This window comes from Myotis nattereri, assembly GCF_964212035.1.
Source record: "Myotis nattereri genome assembly, chromosome: 14".
Classification (NCBI taxonomy): Eukaryota; Metazoa; Chordata; class Mammalia; order Chiroptera; family Vespertilionidae; genus Myotis; species Myotis nattereri.
The window spans coordinates 30,255,347-30,281,431 of record NC_138089.1 but is presented as its reverse complement, the minus strand read 5'-3'; the positions used below and the strand labels follow the sequence as shown (position 1 = coordinate 30,281,431).

Here is a 26,085-nt window from a genome sequence, read left to right as displayed (position 1 = left end):
CCCTTGGCGATCACGTGAAACAGGCATGCTGGGCTCGTGACGTCAGCCGGCGCGGACCAATGGGAGCTTCTGTTTATATGGAGGGGGAGGGGGTCGCGGAATAGTCTCTCCCCCGCAGCCAGCCGGCCCCGCCCCGCCCCGCCCCGCCCCGCCCCGCCGCGCCGCCTCCCTCGCTCTCCTGCTCGGGTCGTGAGCGCCGGGCTGGAGCGGGAGGCGGCGCCGCTCCGCGCTGCTGGGAGGGCCGCGCCGGCGACTTTCTGCAGACGCTCCTCCGCCCGCTTGTCGTCGCCACCTTGGGTCCCTGTGCGGTTCCAGTGCCGGGCCGAAGCCGCCGGCCGTCGCGGGCGGCCGGGTCCGCGTCCTGCCTCAGCGCCCGGAGGACATGCGGGAGAGAGAATGAGCCAGAGGGACACGCTGGTGCATCTGTTTGCCGGGGGGTACGGCCCGGGCGGGCGGGCGGGCTCGGGCGGCGGGGCTGGGCGGAGGCCGGGGGCTGTGGCCCGAGGAGCGGGCGGCGAGGGGGCCTCGGGGGTCTCGGTCCGCAGAATGACGGGGTGCGGCCCCATCGGGGAGGGTTGAGGGGATGAAGCCGAGGAAGGACGTGAGGTTGGGGGCCTGCGGAGCTGCTGCGAGGCTGGGGCCTGCGGGCGGGCGGGCGGAGTTGGGGCCACGCGCCGAGGCCTAGCGGGTGTCTGCGGTGCGGGCCGCGGCGGGGGTGCAGCTGCGGGCCTCACGTAGGCTGCTCGGCCGGGAAGGGGGGATGGAGGACGGGGCGGGACGTGCGGAGGCCCAAGACAAAATGGGCGCCGGGCCTGGGCCGCCTCCTTCCCTCCCGCCGCGCGGGCTACGGGGCCTCCTGGAGCCGCTCGGGCCGCGCGGCGGACTCGAGCCGCCGGTTTCCGGGGCGGCCCTCGGGGGTTCCCGGCACCCGACAGGCTTCGGTGTTCTCTCTCCCGCAGTGGCCGTGGGTTTCTAGCTCTGGGGAATTTTCCTTCGTCAGCTTCTCCAAGGCGACGAGATGCGGGGCAAAAAGCGGCCATGCCTCTGAGGTCGCATTCTTTGGAGAACCAGCCGGTCCCCTGCTGCACCCGCCGCTTTGCCTTTTCTTGAAAGAGAAAGTGGGGGGCTGGTGTGGGGGGGGGGCGGGGGGGGGTAGGGACAGGTCAGAAGCTCTGGCGGTAGCTAAGTGTCCGCAGGGGTGGGACGGGGCCTGAAGTTTTAGGTTGCCCGCTGATATTTTGTTGAGCCCGTTTAGGTTCCCTTTCGGGTCTGCCCCTTCCAGATTATTTGAAGAATCGTAACAATGTTAAGTTTAGGATCATAATATATCAAAAATGGCTACGGTGAATTATGTCGAGGCATAATTTTTTTCTGCCCATATGTCCGTATAAAGGCACATCCTCTTAGCCCAAGGGTGGGCAAACTTTTTGACTCGAGGGCCACAATGGGCTCTTAAACTGGACCGGAGGGCCGGAACAAAAGCATGGATGGAGTGTTTGTGTGAACTAATATAAATTCAAAGTAAACATCATTACATAAAAGGGTATGGTCTTTTTTTTTTTTTTTTTAGTTTTATTCATTTCAAACGGGCCGGATGCGGCCCAAGGTAGCCCATAGTTTGTTCTTTAATCAACCTTTTTAGGAATATCAAGTTGATGTGTTCGCAGCTCTGCTCACAGTGTCTTCATTGGAGTTGGGCATGTGGACTCCGGTGCCAGCGATGCCATTCGTTGCCTCGTGGCACATTCATTGAACGTTGACTGCACACCAGTTGTGGGCCAACCACTGTTCTGACATTTAAAATGTTTCTTTTAATCCGTGAGACCCAATTTAGGCAAAGTTTGCTTTACACGTCGCTGATTCATTTATTGGTAATCTTGGCAGATTCAATCCTTAAAAACTCATTGGCCATGTAGAGGTAAAGATGCCTTGTTATGCAAATGATTGGATTCCCTGTTGTAATTAGATCGCTAGCAAATGCCTGAAAGTTAGGAGACTGCACTACTTCTGGCCACTATTTTGAGTGAAAAATGGACAAGACCTTTGATTTTAATTGCTTCATCTATAAAATGTGGAAGACATGCTATACCATCTCTAAGGCCCTTCTCTATGTCCTAACATTTCTATTACTCTGCATTTGAGATTCATATATCAAGTTTTCTTAAAAGTAGGGCATATTTATTTGAAATACTACTTTGGTTGCACTAACTTCCCAATTTGGTTTAGGATCAACTTTGTTATCAGTCACTTTGTTATTATTAATACATATAAAGGCCTTTCTGGTTGGCTTTTTCTTCAAAAACAGGAATGGAGAGCGTTTTGTTTTTTGGTTTTTGTTTTAATATATTTTTATTGGTTTCAGAGTGGAAGGCAGAGGGAGAGAGAGAGAGAGAAACATCAATGATGAGAGAGAATCATTGATCGACTGCTTCCTGCACGCCCTCTATTGGGGATCAGCTTGCAACCCGGGCATGTACCCTTGACCTGGAATTGAACCCTGGGTCCCTTCAGTCCACAGGCTGATGCTCTACCCACTGAGCAAAACTGGCCAGGGCAGGAATGGAGAGTTTCTGCAGCTTCTAAACATAAATAGATGTAGGAGCCCCTCCCGGAAAGAACCTAGCCTGGGCCGGTCATTTACAGTATTAAATGAGATACTGGGATGTAGGGTCTGACATAAGATAGGTATTCAGCCTTGTAAATTCCCTTCCTTTGCATGTTGTCTTGATTTTACATTTAAATGTGGTTGCATAAGTCACTCAATATAAAACCTGGCTTATCCATATTAGAGAAACATTAGAACTAGGAAGGATGGTAAAGATCATCTGTTTCATCCCCTTCAAATTATGGGGAAAAATACTGAAGTATGAAAAATTGACTTACCCAAGGTAAGACCGTTTTCCATACATGTAAAATGAGAAGAAACGAATCTCTAAAGATTCTTCCAGCTCTTTATTATATAAAATCAATTCTGTAGAATATTCTGGAAGTCTGTGTGCTAAGCCTGGTGGAAATGCAAATCAGGCTGCTTCCGTGACATCATTCTTAATTGAAGATGTCTAATTCTCTTATACCTCTTAGTGGCTTACAGTTTAGATGTTCTTCACAGAAAACTAAATTTCATTTTTTAAAAATCCTGATAGAATCAAGTAAATTGGGAGTTAGGAAATTTAGTTTTACTTTAATAACTAGGTAGAGAAAAGGAAAGATGTATCTATATATCTATATCTATATATATATATATATATTTTTTTTTTAGCTGTTTGGGCAAACACAAGTATCATTTGGGTTAAATTATGAAAACACAATATATATTAAAAGAACTAAGTAACTTTTCACAGCGACATTTAATCTTAGACAAAAATTGAATGTGAAGCCTTTGGATTGTTTTCCTGATGATTATAATAGTATTTATTGAAGTGTGTGTTTATCAGGATCTCAGATTTCTAATAGCCTAGTGGCTGTATTATTAAATCAGGAACATTTGAAACAGACCAGCAGCACTGGACCTTGTGTCTGGGTGACATACTCACATGCATAACTCGTGCTTTCTTTAAGACACCCTTTGGTCCCATTATGTTTTGCCAGAGTTAACATTCAGAGTTTGTAAGGTCATTGGTTATGTTAATTGAGTTTTGGAGGCAACTCACAGCATCCTGCAAAAGGATGTGTCAGGAAAGTTTAATTTCACTTTTAATAACACTATATGTCCCTATATGAATATATAAATATGAAACATGTTTTAATTCTTTAATAGAACTACACAATGTCTAGTATTGTGTCAGTTGCGTATGTCCACCAAGAGGCAGTTCACTATTTTCTTTCCTATTTGAGAGAAATTGTCTCACATGGGAGGACTACACCTTCAACACTTGATGATTTTTTTCCTTTGTAGCTTCTGTGACAGTGAGAGCTTAATACGTGTAATGAGTAATATCTCAAATTATCCAAAAAACTTTGTTATGGAATTAATCTATCCATTCATTTATTCAGTAAGAAACTCCCACTTGGGTGTCAAATACGTGATTCTGCAGAAATTTGTTAAATTACTTTACCTGGTTCCTTGTAAAATCAGGGCAGAAGTAGAATACTTAAAAGTATAATTAATGGCCAAAACCGGTTTGGCTCAGTGGATAGAGCGTCGGTCTGTGGACTGAAGGGTCCCGGGTTCGATTCCGGTCAAGGGCATGTACCTGGGTTGCGGGCATATCCCCAGTGGGAGATGTGCAGGAGGCAGCTGATCGATGTTTCTCTCTCATCGATGTTTCTAACTCTCTATCTCTCTCCCTTCCTCTCTGTAAAAAATCAATAAAATATATATATTTTAAAAAAAAAGTATAATCAATGTGGTTTGGTTTATTTCCATTTTGTTTTTTATTAGCCTTACTTCCATAATTTTTACCACTTTTTCTTTTCCTTGTAAAAATGCATTCTTTCATTCTAATAGATTACAAGACTAAGGGAAGTTGCTAATCCTAATGTATAGTATTCTTGAAACTATTTTCGTGTAAGTGTGTTAGTGTAGTACAGCCAGCTGGGTCATGGACCACTGGGAGTTCCCAAGACCCTTTCATTGGTCTGAGAGGTTAAAGCTATTTTCCTAAAAATACTAAGACACTATTTGCTTTTTCACTGTGTTGCATTTGTACTGATAGTTCATAAGCAATGATGGGTAAAATTGCTGGTGCCTTAACATGCATCAAGGCAGTGTTGCCCTGTTGCACTAGTAGTTGTTGGCACTAGCAATTTAAAAAACCAGTTTCACTTATGAATGTTCTTAAAGCAGAAAAATTAATTTTATTAAATCTTGACTCTTGAGTGTACTCATCTTTATTTCTGTGTGACAAAATGGGAAATATGAATAAAGTACTTCTGCATACCAAAGTAGTTTTTTAGTTGCTTCAGTCTCAAGTTGAGCTAGCCTCTTTTTTCATGAGAATCTTTCTTATTTTAAGAACAATTAATTGACTGACTTTTGGACTTGCCTATTTGGCAGACATTTTCTCATAAAATGAAGGCAGTGGGCCTGTTGATTCAAGGAAAACCACTGACAACACTTTTGCCATATGATAAAATACGAGGTTTCAAGCAAAAATTATGGTTTTTGAAATCTTGGACTGACAGGAAGTGTAAATTTTTAAATTGCTTAATAAAATGTATCAACACTTGGAAGACCTGTGTAACTCAGTGAACCAATATTTTTCAAATGATCAATGCATGATGTTACAGAGTCGTGCAACTGTGTAAAGTTTATTGGTATATTTCAGATTACAATTTCTTTAAGAACCTACCACTTGTCAGTTTTAATGTGGAATTGAAAAATATCCACAATTATCTGAAAAGGTGGATTGAATTATATCATTAATTAAAAAGGTGTTCATTGCTATGAAAAAAAATGAAAAAATGGAGCAGGATAAAGGGGAATAGTGGAAGTGCATTTATTTCTAAATATGGGGATGGTGATGAGTCTTACTAAGAAAGGTGAGTTTTGAGCAAAGACCTCGAGGAGAGAGCGTTAACTCTTAAGAGAGAACAGGCAGTGAAAAGATCCTAGTGTAGGAGCACAATAATGAGGCAAGTATATAGACAGTAGAGTGTTTTTAGGCCATTAAAGGACTTAGCTTTTTTTGAAATGGAAGGAGTCATTGCACAAGTTTTAAAGGCTAACTCTGGTCATCATCTTATATAATAAAACCCTAATATGCAAATTGACTGACCAGCAGAACAACTGGTTGCTATGATGTGCACTGACCACTAGGGGGCAGATGCTCAATGCAGGAGCTGCCCCCCCACCCACCCAGAGGGAGGTGATGGGGGGGCAGGGCCGGCCAGTGGGCAGCACCAGGCTGCCAGCCAAGTTGGGTGCCAGCGGGGGGGGGGGGGGACTGGGGGGGAGGCGATCACCCCCGCCTGCCGGTCACCCCACAGATGGCCCTGATTGCCAGCCAGGCCTAGGGACCCTATCCTATATATTGGGAACAGTGTCTTAGATTTAAAAATTAAAACTTGGCAAGGCTACTCTAACACTGAAAATAACAGGATGATGCAGTAATGACATGCATGGACTCTGGCTTGCACATTTTATGGTCAGCCCTGATTCTGACACTTATAACTGTGTGACAAAGCCAATTACTTAACTTCTCTCTGCTTCAGTTTCCACCCATAAGATGGGGAAAATGGTACTACTGCCTCAGAAGGATCTTGTTTTGTACTACTTTTTATAATCAGGGCAAAAAAATGTAGCTGCCCATACAATAGCAAGATGCCTTTCACCTGTATGAAAAGTATGTTCACTGGTGCATGCAGCATCCCAGATTGCGAGAGGGATATCCGACTGCCGGTTTAGGCCCAACATCCCCCAAGGGGTCCCGGATTGTGAGAGGACACAGGCTGGGCTGAGGGCCTCCCTCCCCCTGCACTAATTTCATGCATCGGGCCTCTAGTGTTTAATAACTGGGTAAGGGCAGAAGTAAGAGGATGACTTGGCTACTGCAGAAATCAAAATGAGCAATAACAGTTGTTCATAGCACATTGTGATATATTAGATGTATAATAACTCCAAGCTTTTTAGTTAGGGCACTTGGAAGGAGGGTATTGCTGTTAACTGAGATGAGCTAGGTTGCAGATGGAATAGGATTGGGGGTAGGGGAAGATCCATAGTTTCATTTTAGACATGGGAAGTTTGAGAAGTGGAGAGGCCAAGAAGCCAGTTGTTTAGGTGGTTGGTTGGATACATTAGTCTAGAATCCAGGGGAGAGGTGTGGACTCAAGATGTACATTTAGTAGTTATTGGAACATAGATGATACCATGAACCTAGATGAGATCATTAAGGGAATGAATATAGAGGAAAGGACCATAGATGGACCTCTAGAGACTTCAACAAAAGAGGCAATGAGAAACCAGCAAAGTATACTTAGAAAGAGACCAAGAAAATGCATTCTGAAAGTCAAATTAACAAATACAGTATTTCGGAAGGAGTGTAGGATAAGCTGTGGTGTTACTGTCAATTAAGGTGAGATCTGAGAGCTCTTAAACATTGAATTTAACAATTGGAGACCTTTGTTGACCTTGATTAGCAATTTCTAGGCAGAGCAAGGAGTAAAGGTATTGGAGTGGGAGAGAACTTAGAGATAAGTAGAATTCTGAGATTTGTTGCTTAGGGGGAGCAGAGAAACAAAGGAACAGTTTGTGGGGGGAAATTTACCTTTACTAAACCTATCACATACCCTCAGCGTATTTTGTTTCTATATTGAATTTTAGATGCATAGGATGATGCTCAATCCACTGAGCCACACTGATTGGGCCTTAGTAGTATTTCTTAATTTGACTAATGCTCTCAGTCTGATCTCTTACTGTGTTTTCTGAAAGTGCAAACCATACACCTACATCTTGGGCTGTATGATATGACTTCCTTCTGTATTTCCATGTTTACCAACAACTTATCTAAGTTGTTGGCTAACATTTCCCTTTTTTTCTCATGTTATAGGTGTCTTGATTATTGTTCAAAATAAGCCTGGCCTGTTAATTTTTTTCCCTGCATCAGAAATACTATGTATACCCCAAACATAGTTATTTTCAACCACTTTTGTATCTATCTGATTTTCATAAGTTAGTCTGTCAAGTATATGGAGTATGTTCTTCATTCACCATTTCAAGAACTTGTATAGTTTCTTGCCCAAACATTAAAGCTCATAGAAACTACAAATATACTACTAGAGAAACAATTTTGGTAAGACTTCCTAAATGGTTTTTATAGGATTTCAGAAACAGGTTACATATTTTGAGATTGAAAAACTCCTTGGCTAACTTTTTAATGATTTTCTTCCTTAGTGGTATTTCTTTTCCTTCCTTCCTTCCTTCCTTCCTTCCTTTTTTTTAAAAAAAAATATATTTCTATTGATTTCAGAGAGGAAGGAAAAGTGAGATAGAAATATCCATGATGAGAGAGAATCATGGATCAGCTGCCTTTCAGCAGGTCCTCCATTGGGGATCAAGCCCACGACCCAGGCATGTGCCCTTGACCGGAATCGAACCTGGGATCTTTCAGTTCTCAGGCCAACGCTCTATCCACTGAGCCAAACTGGCCAGGGCTTCTTTCTTTTCATTTTTTTTTTTTTTTTAGAGAAAGAGAGGGAAGGAGAGGGAGAGAAAATAGAAACGTTGGTGATAGAGAAACATCTATCAGCTGCCTCCCTGCACACACCCTCTACTAGAGATGGAGCCCACAGCCTGGGCATATGTCCTGACTGGGAATCGAATCAGCAACCTCTTGGTGCATGGGATGATGCTCAATCCACTGAGCCACACTGATTGGGCCTTAGTAATATTTCTTAATTTGACTAATGCCCTAATTAGGAAATTACAGTGGGCTATATTACCTGCAGACAGAAAAATGACAAAATATTTCAGTCTATGCACAAAGCTAACACTGCAGTTGTCTGACAAAATAGGTTTGCTTCAAGTTAATACATATATTTCTAAAGTGTGTGTATATATATACACACACAACAGCATATATTTCTAAAATACATATACATACTGTATATATACATATAGATATACACATACATGCACGCACACATACAACAACAGTAATGTGGACCCAATCAGTATAGGTTTTTCCATTTATAAATTACCTTGCATATTAAAAACAAGTGTCCTGCTCCATACATGCTCAGAAGGTTAAAATCAAGGAAATATGTCTAACGACTACAGTCTTAGAATCCCAGTCTTTTCTATGATCCACCTTTTCCTGAGCAGAATCCTGGGGTGCCTTGAGTTCCTCCCCTGGTGTGGCTAGTAAAAGTCTGCTAGAGCCAGGGAAACTGGAAGATTCAGCGTTGCTCCGCAGCTTGAGGCTATCCCCCTGATGGGGTTTTGTGTTTATGCAGCTGACCTAGGGACTGATGACTCCTGGTGCAATGTGGCTGAGACTGACTGATGACTCCTGGTGCAATATGGCTGAGACTGACTGATGACTCTTGGGGGCAATATGGCTGAGACTAATCTGCTTGTTATTCACACCTAGTGAACAATTTCTCTTACCTCCTATCCCCTTCACCACCACCCTAAACTTATTCCTATGTTGATATAACTTGAGTTGGGAGAGCACTTTGGGGCCCACAGAGGCTTCTTTCTTATAAGACATATTTGCACTGATTTATTTTTGTGTGTGTTTTTTAATTTTAACAAGTCTTTTGGTTATACTGTGCCTGGCTTCAAAACATTTTTTAAAAATCTCCATTCTAAGTAGCTTTTAGCCACTGTTTTACTCAAGGGATCATAGGCCCTTAAGTAGTTAGAACACCTGGCATGCCAGAATTTTTAAACAGTTCTAAATATTCCCTAATATCAGTGCATAAGAAAGCAACCTTGGCCTTCTTATATCTTTAAAATGTATGATATCTGCCTATAACACTCTAAAATGAGCATTGATCCAAGTAGTTTCACCAAGAATATATAGTTTAGGTGCTTTAACCTGGATATCCCAAGATTATGTGACATTTAAAGTATAGTGATTCTTAACCATAGAAACTCCATCTAGATTTCTGTTGTTACAGAATAATGACCTTTTGTGCTCTTCGGCTATCAAGCTTGGCTGTTCTCTTCTTGGCTGTTCTCTCTTTGCTAATCAAAGCATTTAAAGCAATGGAGTGAGCAACTTAACTATAACTTTATTTTAATAGTAAAAGGTCCAACTTAGTCTTTATTAGTAGCAAATTAACTCATTGGCCACATTACTGGATCAGAGGGACTCTCAACTACTTAGAAGGCAAGAAATAAAATGACGGCTTTCTTTAAGGCACTGTCAGTGGGGACTGTGAGGAAAAATACGAAAGGAAGTTCTGATTGTAGAACCAGTGAGACTTGAGGATAGTTGGATATCAAAAAGCCTCTGTATCCCTTTATCTCAGCTGCAACTAATGATTGTCAGCCCTCAATACCTCATACCTAGATAATTATAGGAGCTTCTTCGCTTGGCCTTTTTAAAAACTGTGTGTGTGTGTGTGTGTGTGTGTGTGTCTGTATGTATGTATGTATATGTATACACACACACACACACATATATGGTGTAAAACATATATATATATAGTAATTACTATGTATAGCATATCATCTCAACATAGTTAACATTTTTTATGAGAGTACCTAAAATTTACTTTTAGCAAATTTCTAGTATTCCACATAGTTATATAGTTAGTTATAGTCATTATGCTGTACATTAGAACTTTAGACTTACTTATCTTACATACTGCAATTTTGCACCCTTTGGCCAGTATGTCCCCATTTTTCCCACCTCCTCACCCGAGGTAAGCAACCGTCTACTTTTTGTCTCTTATGTATTCAACTTTTTAAGATTTCACATAAAAGTTGAGATCGTGCATTTTTTTCCTTTCAGTGTCTGGTTTATTTCACTTAGCAGAATGTCTTTGTTGTTGCAAATGGCGAATCTTCCATGTAGCCTTCTAGATTCCAGACTCTTTCCCTCCTTGATCCTGGATTCTTCACAGCCTCAAATTTCATAGCAGCTCATTAGTGGATTATGAAATGAATTTGGTTGCTTTATGACCAACATGTTTATATGGAAACTAGTACAATACTTACTAATACAAGAATAAATTGTTTCATGTGCTCACAACTATAAACCTACTTTTGCCCTGCCCTGTATTCTGTGAAATGTTTGTACCTGTGGGTATACTGCATCTTGATGTAAAATATTTCTCATGTGATGAAGTTAAAGATTTGGAAGCCACTGATAAAAGGGAGAGAAAGAGCTGGACTAAGAATCAGGAGATGTGGTTTGTCCTTTAAGTAACTGGCTGTTAACCTGGAACAAGTAATTTTCCTTTTCAGAGCTTTTGTTTCCTTACCTACAAAATAAGGAAGTTGGACCAGGCACATAGACTTCTTTCTCTTCAATCCTAGGATAACAAGTGATACAGTGTTTATTCACTCATTCAACACATGAGTGTTTGCTATGTCACAGGCATTATCAGAGGTTTTGGTTCACAGTAGTGGATAGAAATTGCTGCTTTCATGATGCTTACATTGTAGCATAAAGGGACACAGAAGTATAACTACATAAAATGTTTAGTATGTTAAGTGGCAGTATGTGCTGTAGAGAAGAATAGTACAAGGAAGGTGAATAAAGAGTTGGTGTGACTTTATATATAGTGATCAGGTAGTACATCACTGAGAAGTGGCCACTGAACAAAGATAAGGAGGTATAGTAGTAATCCATTCCCATATTGCAAGCAGGAATATTATAGATAGAGGCAATAGCAAGAACAAAGCTCCTGGGGCAGGACCATGCTTGGTGTATTAAACTCTAATACAGTAGTTAAGTTTGGGGGGAATCAAAAGTTATATGTGGATTTTCAACTATGTAGAGATGGGGGTTACTGCTTCTACCTCCCCATATTGTTCAAGAGTTAACTATAATTAAGGTATCAGAGAGTCCAGTGTGGCTGGAGCAGTTAGAAGGTGAATAGTTGATGAGGTCAGAGGGATCAATAAAGGACAGATTGTATAAGATCTTATAGGCCATTGTGAGGACTTTGGTTTTTATTCTGAATGAGTTAGGAAGTCTGGAAAGTTTTTAGCAGAGGAGAGACTGATCTGACTTAAGTTTTCAGTACAATCAACGATACAGTGGCTTAGACCAGGGTGGAAATGATGAGAAGTGGTCAAGATTCTGATTTTTTTTGAAGTTCTGAGTCAAAAGACAGTTGCATACTATATACATTATTTTTTTCATGAGGTCCAGTGAGTCCCAGAAATATCAACTACATTCTCTAGTTTAAAAACCCTACTGTTTTTTAAAAATACTGCTAAAATTTTGATAAATTAATTAAATATGTATTCAAAAGGTTAAAAAAAAGGGTGCTGAAAAATAATAAAAATCAGTATTTCTACAGTTCTCCCTCACATCTTCTTAATAGGAACTTCCTATAAGTCTTAGCTATTTCCTTTGGTATTTTCTTCATACTTTCTTTTCTGGATTTAGTTATAGTACACCACTCCCTGTTTACCCCATCTTTTCCTCCTCTCAATATATAGTTATTTACATCACAGTTTTTTGTTAAATCAGTAGTCAGTGCTTACCTTACTATGATAATATAAATATTGTTGATAGCACAGCTAAGGTGTGACTTGACAACTTCATTTTGAATAGCTTCATTTTCTTGAGTAATTTCATTTTCTCCTGTAGAGAAAATAATTACCCCACATTTTTAAACGTTTGCTTAGTTATGTGAGTATTTATACTTGATTTTTTTTATTTTCATATGGTCAAATATACTTGTCTGTTAGTCTTTTTTTCTCCTGGAGATCTTTATCCCTCTGAATTCTGTCATCCTAATCTATCTGGCCTGTTTTTTTTTTCTTCTTTTTTTTAGTAAGTTTTTATTTCTTTTAGAGGTTGAGGAAGGGAGAGAGAGAGATAGAAACATCAGTGAGGAGAGAGAATCCTTGATTGGCTGCTTTCTGCATGCCCCCTACTGAGAGGATCAAGCCACAACCTGGGCTACTAGAATGGAACCATGACCTCATGACTTCCTGATTCATGGGTCAACACTCAACCACTGAGCCACAGCGGGCAGACTGGCCTTATTATTTTTCTGATTCTTGACATTTCACTGTCATCTTGGGACACCATTCTCCCTCTCCTGGGTTATTTTGTTCCTGCATTCAATTCCCTCTTTTTCCTCCCAGTTTTATTGAAATATTGACATGTAACATAGTGTTAGTCTTAGGTGTTCCCTCTTCTGTAACTTGTGGAACAAATCCTTTAGTAGCTGTGTAAGAAAGGGTACAAGAGAGGAAATTTCTTGAGTCTTTCTTGTTGACTAACTCTTTATGGGGTAGATATTAAGCTTAGTTCTTTCTAACTGCCAAAGGTGTTTCTGTATGCAGTCAAATGAAACGTTAAAGGAGTATTTAGTCTTCTAAAATAAAAAAAAGTTACATTTTAGTACCTTGGTAAACTCCTACTTGCCTACATGTGTACTAACTTATGAATTAAGTAGGTACGTTTTGTTCTTTTCATGTTTTGTAGATGTGGTGGTACCGTGGGAGCTATTCTGACATGTCCACTGGAAGTTGTAAAAACACGGCTACAGTCATCTTCTCTGACGCTTTATATCTCTGAAGTTCAGCTGAACACCATGGCTGGAGCCAGTGTCAACCGAGTAGTGTCTCCTGGACCTCTCCATTGCCTAAAGTGAGAGCACAGTACTCATTTTTATTTTTAGTTTATCTACCTTAATGATGTTCATATATTTGTTTGTTTATATTGACATTTTAAAAATTTTACAAATTTAATGATAGAGTTACTCTGAATTATGCTCATTAATAATGATCATCCAACATTTTATATTGGCTAATATAAAGTGTATTATCTTGAATAATATAAAATGTATTATCTAACTCATGTATATTTGGAATAGTTTTTGCACTTATCCGGTGGATGTATTTCCTAAAACTATTATAGGTATTTTATTTTGAATTAAGTAATAAATATGTCCAATTAATGGCAGTCTGTGACTTTTATATAACCTCAACAATAATTGAGATTAAAGCAGACTTCTACTGATTTTAAAATGTGATTCAGTGTTTGGCATTCTTGATGCTTTAAAAAAGATTTGGTTTTACATTTTACCATACTTTATTATGCTACAAACTGGATTGAAATTTTAAAACTATTGAAACTAGGTTTTACATGTTTAAACTTAAGTATGTAACTGAATACCTTGTGTTTCTGCCTTATCAGCTCAATTGGGACATAATCTGTTTGAACTTAGTTCACTAGTGTTTATTTTGTAGTAGCAAATAAGCTCATACTGTGTGTTTACTTTCTCTACCAAAAGATTTTATCAGTCTTTTCTTTGTTTAAACTTACCTAAGTACACGAATAGGTAGAATAAAATTGTTAACAAGTTTGAATTAAAATGACGTAGTTATTTGTAAATACTTCTGATTAATAAGAATATTTTAATACGATTTTGACATATATTACCACTGATTACCTCTCAGAGTTCTCCCTTTGACCTTTGCAACAACACTATTATTTTTTATTATGGTTGTGTGTGTTTTTTGCCTTTTATTTTTAAGATTTTTAAAAATTGATTTTTAGAGAGAGAAGGGAGAGAAACATCAATGTGAAAGCGATGCATTGATTGGCTGCCTCTTGTATGCCTCCTACCAGGGATCGAGCCCGTAACCCGGCATGTACCCTGACTGGGAATTGAACCAGCAACCTTTGGTGCATGGGATGATGCCCAACCTACTAAGCCACACCGGGCTATTCTGTTTTTCTTTCTTTTAAATATATTTTTATTGTTTTCAGAGAGGAAGGGAGAGGGAGAAAGATAGAAACATCAGTGATGAGAGAGAATCATTGATTGGCTGCTTTCTGCAGGCCCCCTACTGGGAATAGAACCCAAAACCCCCCCAGCATGTGCCCTAGACTGGAATTGAATCCTGGCCTCTTCAGTCCACAGGCTGATGCTCTATCCACTGAGCCAAACTGACTAGGATAGGGCTATTCTGTTTTTCAATGGTTCTGCCTTCTCTGACTTTCCTTAGAGGAACTATAGGACCTCTGGCCTCTGCTTTAATTTCTCACTTTTTCAGGCCCTCTTATATAAGAGTTAATTTAACATGTTTCACCTGTCATCAGTATAAAGGTGATTTCCCAGTCTTCATTCTCTTACCCTAGCATCGCTTTACTCTGGGACCCTGTTTCATGGCCGCTGCTGCTGCTTCTCCTTCTCCCCTCAACATCTTTATTGAGATACTAGCCCATGCATGGGTGGCTCTGGCTGGACCCACTCCTGAGTGGGGGGTGGGGGGGCGATTGGGGGTGGGGCCGACTGGTGGAGGGGCCGCGGCCAGTTGGCCAGCCAGCCCGCCCCACCCCCTGGTCAAACTCCCTGGAGGGGACAATTTGCATATTAGCCTTTTATTATATAATTCATATACTATAAAATTCACCCATTTAAAGTGTACAATTTGTTTTTGGTATATTCACAGAGTTATAACCATCACAACATTCTAAATTTAGAACATTTTTATTACCACAAAAATAAATCCTTACCTATTAGAAGTCACTCCTTATTTTCTCCCTTCCCTCTTAGCCTCCTCCCAGCCTTGGGAACTACTAATCTTTTTGTCACTATAACTGTGCCTAAATAAATGAAATTATATAACATTAGAGGCCCAGTGCACGAAATTTGTGCCTGGGGGGTGGGTCCCTCAGCCCAACCTGCACCCTCTCCAATCTGGGAGCCCTGACGGCTTAGGCTCACTCCCTGTGGTTCTCTGCTCTTTGTGGAGCCTGGCAGCTCCACGCCCGCTGCCCGCTTTCCTTGTCACCGTGGCGATGAAGCAAGCATTCCGCCAGGCAGCTCACACTGCCCGCACTTGGTGGCCGCCTCTCCCCAGGTCTGGGGGACTCCGGCGGGACTGAGGGGACTGGGCACCGCCATCTTGTGGCTATGGGCACCGCCATCTTTGTGATGGAATGATGGTTAATTTGCATATTACCCTTTTATTAGATAGGCTAGGATATGGTTTTTGTGTGACTGGCTTCTTTCACTTCACATAATGTTTTTAAGGCTCATCCATGTTCTAACAAGTATCTTTATATTGCCAAATATCTCGTTGTTTATCTACTCATCTGGTGGTGGACATTTGGGTTGTTTCTAGTTTGGGGGTTTTATGAATAATGTCACTATAGGGACATAGGTTTTCATTTCTTTTGGGGCTATACTAGGAATGGATTTGCTGGGTCATACTGTAATTTTATGTTGTTTCACATTTTGTGAAATTGTCAAACTATTGCCAAAAGTGGCTACATTTTACATTCCCAAGGCCAATGAATGAGATTTCCAATTTCTGCACATCTTCTCCAACCTGTTTTATGTCTGTTTGTTTTACTATAGCCATCCTAGTGGGTATGAGTGTTTCATGGCTTCTTAACCAGGAACTTTGGGAATCCCCCAGGGCTCTCTTAATTTCTTAGATGGCTCATAGATGAGCTTCAAGAGGTCTATAAAAATTAGGTGAAATTGTATACAAAATTGTGAATATTTGCAAATGTGTTTTATGTTTTTTTAAAGGATAGCTACGTTTCTTAATTTCTGAAGGGGACTGTGTTATAGAAAGGGCTAAAAAACACTGACTATTCAAAATGTGCTATATAATTTGTTATTCTTAACTGTTTCTATCTAATCTAGTTTTATCAAAACTGATTCTGACACCCTCCCCTTCCCTCTCCTCAATCCCTCTCCCCCCACCCGCCTCTTCATTATCACTAGTAAATCTGTCTTCAGTAACTATACTGTCAAGAAAAACAGATGTTTCATAAGTAAGGAAAATTGACCAGAGCAGCATAATATATTATAGTACAAACATAATGGGATTTAGATGCTAAGTTTGCTATACAAATATAGTACCAGACTTTGAAAGTTATTTCTTTCTAACTAATGTTTTTCTCTTTCAGGGTGATCTTGGAGAAAGAAGGGCCTCGTTCTTTGTTTAGAGGATTAGGCCCCAATTTAGTGGGGGTGGCTCCTTCCAGGTAAAAAAAAAAAAAAAAAAGAGCAAAATTGTCTCAGTCTTTTCTTGTTTGAAGCTTAATGAAGGGAGATGCTGAGGGGAAGGTGGTAAGGATAAAGCAGTATGGTGTAACAGACAGATCTCAGTAAGCATCTGATAGGTTGGGGAGGTCGCACCATGTGGAGGTACAAAGGAACTCATAGTGAGATTATTGGGAAGCAGTTTTTGTACCAGGTTTAAAAGGCAAAGAACAAACTAAAGGAACTAGCAGAAAGAAAGGCGAAGACCTGGATCTCTAAAACTAAGCCTATTTTTTGGTTTAGGGGACAAGCTAAACAGAATGGTTTCAATCCCTATTAAAGAAGCCAAAATGGCCTTCATACATTAATTTGTCATTTTTCTCTGATATGGTTTTATCTTAGATTGACTTCTTCCATGATAGAGTGCTGTGCAGATTTCACATTCAGAGTGAAAATGCATACCCAGCTTTCTGTATCCAAACAATGTACCAGGCCCATGTCTCATTATTTATTTGGTTTGAACTTTTTATGGACTACTTTCTCCCTTAAAAATTACCCAAATTTTGTCCTTATTATAAAGACTTAAAAAAAAAAGTATAGCATAAAACTTCTCCTTCTACCTTAAACACATCACCTCTTTCTCACCCAATGCACATTCCCTTCCCACATACACTTATTCTTTTTTTACAAAACCATCATTAATAAACAGTGCAGTGTATTTCTGGCCTGTCAAGTACATAAAATGTATAATATGTAGACTTAATTACCCTTTATGTATATTTAATCATATTAAAAAATATTTTGCCCAATTTGTCTTGAAGGATTTTTCCATGAAAATGTGTAGAATTTTTTCAAAATTGCATAGTATGAGTATTCTATTATTAATAAGCATTATTTAAATTAATAAACCTTTAGATTTATTTTCAGATTTTTGCTGTTAAAAACAATGGTTTTGTGCCCTGCCCAGTGTGGCTCAGTTGATTGGAGCATCATCCCACACACCAGAAGGTGGTGGGTTTGATTCCTGGTCAGGGCACATACCCAGATTGTGAGTATGTATACATCAAATTGATGTTTCTCTCTCTCTTCCTCTGTTAAAAAAGAACAACAAAAATAATGGTTTTGTGAACTTCACTTTACTTTTATCTTTGAGTACTTAAATTAACATATTTCTTTCTTTAGGATAGTTACCTAAGAGTAGAATTTTTGGATAAAAGGGCACATGCACATTTAAAGTTAATAAATATTCCTCATCAGTCTTCTGAAAAGGCATTCTACATTTTTATTCTCTAATAGTGAATTATTTGCTCTTTATCCAACCATGTATTAACAATTTTGGCAACTATTTATGTCTTTTAATATTTGCCAAATAGACTAAACATGATTTTTCGCTGTTTTAATATACATTTGTTTAATTTTTTTAAAATATATTTTATTTATTTTTTACAGAGAGGAAGGGAGAGGGATAGAGAGTTAGAAACATCAATGAGAGAGAAACATCAATCAGCTGCCTCCTGCACACTCCCCACTGGGTATGTGCCCGCAACCAAGGTACATGCCCCCGATCGGAATTGAACCTGGGACCCCTGAGTCCACAGGCCGACGCTCTATCCACTGAGCCAAACCGGTTAGGGCCATTTGTTTAATTTTTGACCCTCCTTGCAATTATTTGTATCTCTTTTGTGAATTACCTATGTATATTCCTTGCTTATTTTCTCATTAGAATGCCTTTTTCCTTTTTTTTTTTTAATATACTTTTATTGATTTCAGAGAGGAAGGGAGAGGTAGAAATAGAAACATCAATGATGAGAAAGAATCATTGATCTGCTGCTTCCTGCACACCCCTACTGGGGATCCAACCCACAACCCAAGCATGTGCCCTGACTAGGAATCGAACTGTGACCTCCTGGTTCATAGGTTGATGCTCAACCAGTGAGCCACACCCACCAGGCTCTTTTCTTATTGATTTCTAGGAATGCAGTGTTTATTTGTGTTCACAATTTGGCATCATTAAACGTATCCTATATTTTCCTTTTTCATAAAACAAAATGTTTTATTTTAAATTATATTCACTCCCTCCCCCCTTTTTCTTTATTCTCGCCTGAGGATATGTTTTTTGATGAGAGAGAGACAGAAAGAGAAAGGGAAACATCAATGTGAGAGAGGAACATCAATTGGTTGCCTTCCATATGTGCCCCAACTGGGGATTGAACTCCCAGTCTTTTGGTGTATGGGACAACACTCCAGTCAACTGAACAACCCAGCCAGGGCTTAACTTCCCTTTTTTAAAAAAGCACATTTAAAAAGGCACAACAGTGAGACTCTCCATTTGTACTTGTTTGTCTATTCTGTCCCTTACTGGACAGATAATCAGGATTGTTTGGTGATAATAGGATATTTGATACAGCAGGCAACTAATTCAATGCCTGAAAAGGTAAATAATTAATAGGTAGTTGGGGTACATAAAGTCATAGTCAGGAAGTTAAATTTGCAAATTTAATAGAATGTTAAATGTTGGAAAACATCACCTGATCTGCTGGTGCTGATTTCTTTCAGAACTGTTTTGTCTGTTTAAGGAAATTGTGAACTAATCTGTGTATAGTACAGATTAGAATGCACTATAGTATCTCAAAATTGTTTAACATACATTTTGATCGGTTGAATCAGTTTTATCTTTCTTTTCCTATCCTCCTCTCCCCCCAAAATATATATGTGCTCATACCATATTTCCTTAATTCAAATGTATTTAATTTAGCTTTAGTGCTACATAAGTCTTCCAGCCTTATTCATGTGTTTTCAAAATTTTATACAAATACTTTCAGTTATAGTTGTTTTCAAAGTATTGGGGCGGGATGGGGGGGATGTCTGTTTGAGGAACTTTATTTACATTTGAGTTTTTTTGTGTGTGTTTTTTGTTTTGTTTTGTTTTGTTTTGTTGTTGTTGTTGTTGTTGTTGTTTTCGATCTTCACCCAAGGATATTTTCCCATCACTTTTAGATACAGTGGGAGGGAGGAAAAGGTGGTGGGGGGAGAAAAACATCAATGTGAGAGAGACACACCAATTGGTTGCTTCCCACATGGCCCCAACAGACCTGGCCAGGGAAGGAAGCTACAACCCAAGTACCTGCCCTTGACTAGGAATTGAGCCCTCTCTAACCACTAAACCATTGGCCTGGGCACATGTCTTTTTCTTAATGAGTTGATACAAACTCATTAAGAGGGTCTTCATGAAAAAATGTGTAAATTAACCTGATGTTAAATGAGCATATAGCTAATACTTTGTTTTAAAATGCCTCTAAAATTATAAAGATTAATTTACATGTCATTTAAATCTTATGAATTAAGCAACATGCTTATTGATAAAATTTAAATCTTTATTTTAGAGCAATATATTTCGCTGCTTATTCAAACTGCAAGGAAAAGTTGAATGGTGTATTTGATCCTGATTCTACCCAGGTACACATGATTTCAGCTGCAATGGCAGGTATGACTATATAATATTAAAAAAAAATTTTTTCTGAAACTTAGAGACTTAATTATTAAATTATGATAAATTTATATTATAAAGTTAGGACAATGTGCTTCTAATTGATTAGCATCCACAAACATGATTTTTGCATTTATTAGTATACAATAAATTAGACCAGGCCGTATATGTAAGAGCTGTTGTCAATTGGCATTTTGTAGTTAGGAATTTGTGATAGCATACAGGTAATATACTATTTACATTGTCTTGCATAGTTTACTTAATATTTAGTGATCACTTTTTAACAGTTTTAAGAATCCAATCATAATTACAGTATCAGTAAGTTATGGAGCTGTAATTTATTCTTCTCTCCTCAATTTCTGTTAGTGCCTTTTCCTTTCTGCTGCATGTTTTGGCTTCTGTCTGAAATGTGCCGGCAGTTCTTGGTAAAGTATTCATTTTGTCCTGTGCTCAAATGCTGACATTTTTGTGAGTGATGTATTACTGATAACTCAAGAGTTACTGTAATATATGTATATTGAAAAATATGTTTAGCATTTCACATAAATCACACTGGATGGCACTTGAAATCTAGGCACTAGTTATGTACGTGCTTGCTATAGAAATGTTTTCAGGAATTCTTCTGTCATCATTGAGTATGTATGATTCTGAATTAAAACAACCAGTCCTGGGCTTCTCTCTGCCCTGCCTTAAAGATACACTAAACTGGTAGATTGGTTTGGCCAGTCTGGTTCTGGAATCATTTTTTTGCTATGCATGTTAAACAAAGCCATGACCTTTGGTTCTCATTAGAAAAATCTCTACAGTTTTTTGAGGTTTGTTGCATATTGAACCATGTCTCACATTTCTAAATTATGTTACGACTTTATAAAGCAAATTATATGTACTTTCTTCACTTGATCAATTAATTGTCAGTTATGTGCTTAACAATGAGTGCCTTAAACTGTTAACCATTTTCTGTTTAGAAATTAATTGGATCAATTTGAACCACATACTTAACGAACTAAGTGTAAGTTTGAAATGCTAATTTCTGAAAGATCGATTGCCATATAATTTAACATATATCTTATAAAATATTTTCAAGGCTTTTTATAGTTAGTAATTGTTGATTAACTCATTGACGTTTTAAAGCTGGAAGATAAAACTTTAAAGATCAAGGCAAATACTCTTATTTACCAATGTGGAGAGCTCTTGGGCAAGTTAATTAATTTATGTGAACTTCCGTTACCTTATCCTTAGAATGAGTAGGTTGTCCTACATAGATTTGCATCTTGAGAATTAGTTCTTCAGTACCATAGAGGTCACCTACTTACAATGATAATTATTTTTTAATGTACTTTTTATAGATGTTGAATATGAATAGATATGAGTTTCCCTCTGCACATTCAGTGGGTATAAGGTCAAAGTTAGTAGCTAATTACAAACTATAGGATCTTTAGAATATATTTCTGGGTTACCAGTGTTTAAACATTTTTGTTTTTTAACCCCAGAAATTTTTAAACAAATGTTAATCTTTCATTTTTGAAATAATTAAAACCAAGAAAGTAGATCAGCATTCATTTTAAGTGGAGGAAAGTTGGAAGATAGTCAATATTGCAAATTCAATTTCAGAATTTCCTGAGTCCCACTGGATCATTTTTTTTTATTAGCGTGTCTTATCAAAATTTTTTATATTTGATTCACATTGCAAAGAATTTCAGTGGAATTGTTATTTTGATTTTTTTCTCCCAAATATATACAAGTATTAGATTTGTTTTTATTCTAACATTGATACTATTTCTCATCTTGAATTCCTTGAATTTTGGTTATTGATAAGTCTTATACCTGTTTAGAGATTATTGCACTATACACTTCTTGTGTAATTTGAAAATACTTCAGTTTGTTGGCAGTTACATTTTTTTCTAAGATTGTGCTTTCAGAGCTTTCTTGCACTGTTTACAAGCATTAACATTTAGCTTTTCGGTTTTTATATACATAACTACACGGTTGGTGAAACGGAATGGTCCCATGCAGACGCATTAAGGTAGCCTTTTGCCCCCTTCATTCTTGAAATAATCTAGACCAGACTGCTCTGGTTTTTCCTCAGGATCATTTTTAGAGGCCTTATAAAAATGAATTGGGGGTGCAAAGTGCTTAGAGGCAGTCATGTGAAAATTGTTATCTAATTGGCTATTCAAAAAAAAAAATGCTAACCTTGTCACTTTAATATCAAAAAACACTCTAAAAGTAGTCCATTAATGATATTGCCTACTATATTGTGCCACAACAAGTAGCTCACACATTAAGGATTTAGTAATGTACTTTGTACATAATTTTTATTTCAAGTCCTCAGATCATTTGCATTTTATCCATATGAACTATAGTTACTAAATCCTTTTAGCTAAAAGGACATTTTGAAGTGGATTTTATTTTCATTTGTTGTAGTATTTCAAGGGAATACAAAAGAATTTGTATACCTCTAAATTGAGCTCTAAATGTCCATGCACTGATTTTATTTTTTAATTGTGAGGCTATTTAATCAAATTAAGTAATGTTGATTTTTTTTGTGCTTTACCTGCCTTTTTTTTTTTTCCTTCCTACATATGACCTTTGTCAGACTAAATGAAACTTAGCTATTGAGGGTATTTGTATGTTTTTACTTAAATGAACTTGCATATCCCTCTGTATATACCTACACACAGCTGTGTATAAAAAAAATAGAATTAAGGGTTTTTTTATGGTAATTCCCAATTTTTTAAAGTTTTGATCTGGAATATATATACTTTTATATACAGCATTACATATTTAAAGAAAATGACTTCCAACTTTTGGATTATATATTCAAAAAGTTATCACTCAATTTTTTTCTGTTTGACTCAAAGTTTACTATCAAAGGTTAAGTTTTTGAGTAAAAATTTAAATAGAAATTATGTCTTGCATATATTTGTCCATGGCAGTTCATGCAGCCAGACTGATGGGTGGACAGGTGTTTAGTGTGTTTGTCTGTAAACATTCTTCCTGTTTTTTTGTTTTGTAGAGCACAAGAAATTAAATACAAAATAACCCAAAATATTCCATAAAAATGGATGTGCAATATTACTGGCCATAGTGCAAAAGGTGAAAGGTACTACTGTAGCAACATATACTATACTGTATTTAAAAAAGTATAAATCATTAAAAATGAAGTTACTTGAATATTCTGGGGTTTTTTTTCCTTTAAGATTTACTAAGTAAGCTGATTATTGTGATTTCAACTTGGATCATGGTAGATGATAATGGCAGGAAATGGGATACGATAATCCCCTCCAAATATTTTATTAGATTCCCCTTTGACAAGGTTAGCATTTTTTTCTTTAAGGCAAAATTGCTCTTCTTTTAGGTAAGTATTTGGACTCTGAAACTGCTGCAGATGGCAAAATTTTCAGTACTCGGTGCATTAAAAAAAAATTATGGCCCATTCTGGTATTCCTTCCTTTCTTTTTATTTTTTTTTTAACTTAAAATTTTCAAGAAGTTAGATCTCACCGTAAATATTTCTCAAATCCTTCCAATGGGATTCATTTTGTACACATGTTTCTGATGAGGTCACTGCTTGTTGTTATGATACAGAAAAGCCTGTGTCTATTTTAGGCATTTACTGTACATTTCTCCCGAGAAAAGAGTGAGATCGTGTCATCTCATGCTCCCCATCCGCAGGTCACTTCCTGTAGAAATATGGACTAACTTAAACCTCGTGAGTACTGATCTGAGCATCTCTTGCAGCCTCTAGTTATAAGAAATACCCCCTGGGAATTTATAATAGCTGTGGAATTAATAGAAGGTGGGAAATGAACTTGTATTTCCGGAATTTGTGTGTGCATTATCTGAATATTTTATAAAACTTTAATTCTGATCCCTTTATAATAATTCCTTCTAGAAGGACAAATGGTGTAACTTTTCAATCATCGTTTAATAAAAGCCTGGCTCCTCAGGTTGGCCATAATAGTTTTGACCACCAAAGAATTGGTAACACTATTTAAGATATACATAGTTATAACTGGTATCATAGCATCCTACAACTTCTAGAAAAAATAGTTGTTTGCAGAGCATAACCTATTTTAAATGTCTAACACAGTGCTTTCTATTCTCTTGTCTGTAGATACTTGGCTTTTTTCTACTCTCTTACAAAAACATTGATCTTAATAGCTACCATTACTTTCCAAATAAATGCACGATAAGAATATGTAGGATCTTAGCTGTTTTTGTTTTAATTTTCTTTTAGTAGTGTTAATATATTTCCCTTAGAAAGTTAGGGTGGGCTTTGTTACTACTAAAGTTAATTGAAATAAAAATATTAAAAATGCAACACTACAGGTATCACTCACTTAATGAAATAGACATTTTCAGCAAGTTTACTGTAAGTGGGATTTTTATTAATCTGGTGTTTAATTGGTTTATATCAGTGATTTTCAACCAGTGTGCTGCAAGAATTTTAAAGCATGTGATACCTGACTATGTAGTCAGGAGTGCAGATCTCTTTTCCCTTATATTGGCAAAATAAAAAAATGACAACAGCCAACAAAACAATAGATATCTGCTGTGAATGAATCAAAATTATCTTTTTTGGGGGGGTCGGATTGGCAAAAAATGTTTTTTGGTGTGCCGCAGATTTTTAGTAATTTATGTGTGCCATGAGATGAAAAAGGTTGAAAATTGCTCATTTATGTTATCAAGGGGAGTCTTAGATGAAGCAAAACTTAAAATTGTATTTTAAAAGTTTTCCAAAACTTTCTAATAAAACACTAATCACACTACTAACAGTATGGCCAGTGTTATTGCCACTTTGCTTTAACTGACTGTGAAGCAACATTAACTCTTAACCTACAAATAGATTCTTCATATACCTCTAAGTCAGTTTTAATATTTAACAGGGTTCTCAGAATATTACTATGAATTAGCATATTAGCAAAATGTCTCAAAATTTAAATGCCAAAATAAAAAGTATTTAGAAATTTCTAATTTCAGGGGCACCATTCCCAGTATCATTATGTATGTTTTCTTAGAAAAAATAGGAAGATATGTTTAGTTTTGGCTGTTTGTCCACTTCAAATTGCCTTACCATATATAATTCTAAATTAGTGATACATTTTTGTTTCTTCCCACTTACTTCACTTTTTGAATTAATAGATTATATTTTTCTAGATTTAATTACCCTAATAATGTCTATTTAATTTACTGGAGTATCTTTCGTAAGATAAGATCATGAGCTAAAAACCTGTGGATATGTCTAAATTCTTTAACCTAATGGTTTGCTGGCAGTTAGGCTAGTGTCCTTATTAAGAGCTAAAACCTTATAGTAAGCACAGGTTACTGATAATAGCAGTTACATAAGGATTAGATGATAATATTCTCTCACCTGAATTTTAATGTGTTCTGTTCCATAGATTAATTTGTGTCTGGAAATGAATTTTAGTTAAGTGAGAAATACCTGTTGTTTGCTTTCTGTCTTTGTTTAATATGTACAGAGAATAATTAAAATTATAACTTACGAGTATTTTGAAATTTCATTTTTTATAATATAAATGTTTATTGTAACATTTTAAATTTACATTTCTGGAGGTTTTTCTGCCTCTGAGAAATTTTGTGACTTGGAAGAGTATTAAGCTTTGGGTACTAAGTTTATATTTTTAGAAATAGAACATAATTACTTTTAAAAATACTTTGGTGCTTATCTTCTTTTCAAATAAAGTATAATAAGTTGAATGAGGTTTTTACCTAGACAGGCTGGGTTTTTGTTTTTTTGTTTTGTTTTGTTTTATTTAGTTTAATATAAGAATTCCCTATTTTGGCCTTTTTAAATTTTCAGAGAATAATTAATAAAAACCATTAGGAGTAATGTAGACTATTTTGTTTATTTGATCAGCAGTTATTGTTTGTTTTTTTGTTGGTTTTTTTTACTAATAAACCCCTGAGTTAATACAAATATTTAAGTTTAAAAATAAAGAATTATTAAATTAAGGATATGACCAGAAAACTGATGTCTGTCTGGTTCATATTAGC

The 26,085-nt window shown here is 37.5% G+C and overlaps 1 protein-coding gene across 1 annotated transcript in view; it reads left to right on the top strand.

Moving 5' to 3' along the window:
• Positions 1–204: 204 nt before the first annotated feature.
• Positions 205–26,085, top strand: part of SLC25A36 (solute carrier family 25 member 36) — a 34,963-nt gene continuing 9,082 nt past the window's right edge. The window contains exons 1-4 of the mRNA XM_081106538.1: positions 205–437; positions 13,059–13,223; positions 16,506–16,583; positions 19,965–20,065. Coding sequence (XP_080962664.1) covers positions 397–437; positions 13,059–13,223; positions 16,506–16,583; positions 19,965–20,065 — 385 coding nt within the window. The 5' untranslated portion in view covers positions 205–396. The remainder of the gene's footprint in view (positions 438–13,058; positions 13,224–16,505; positions 16,584–19,964; positions 20,066–26,085) is intronic.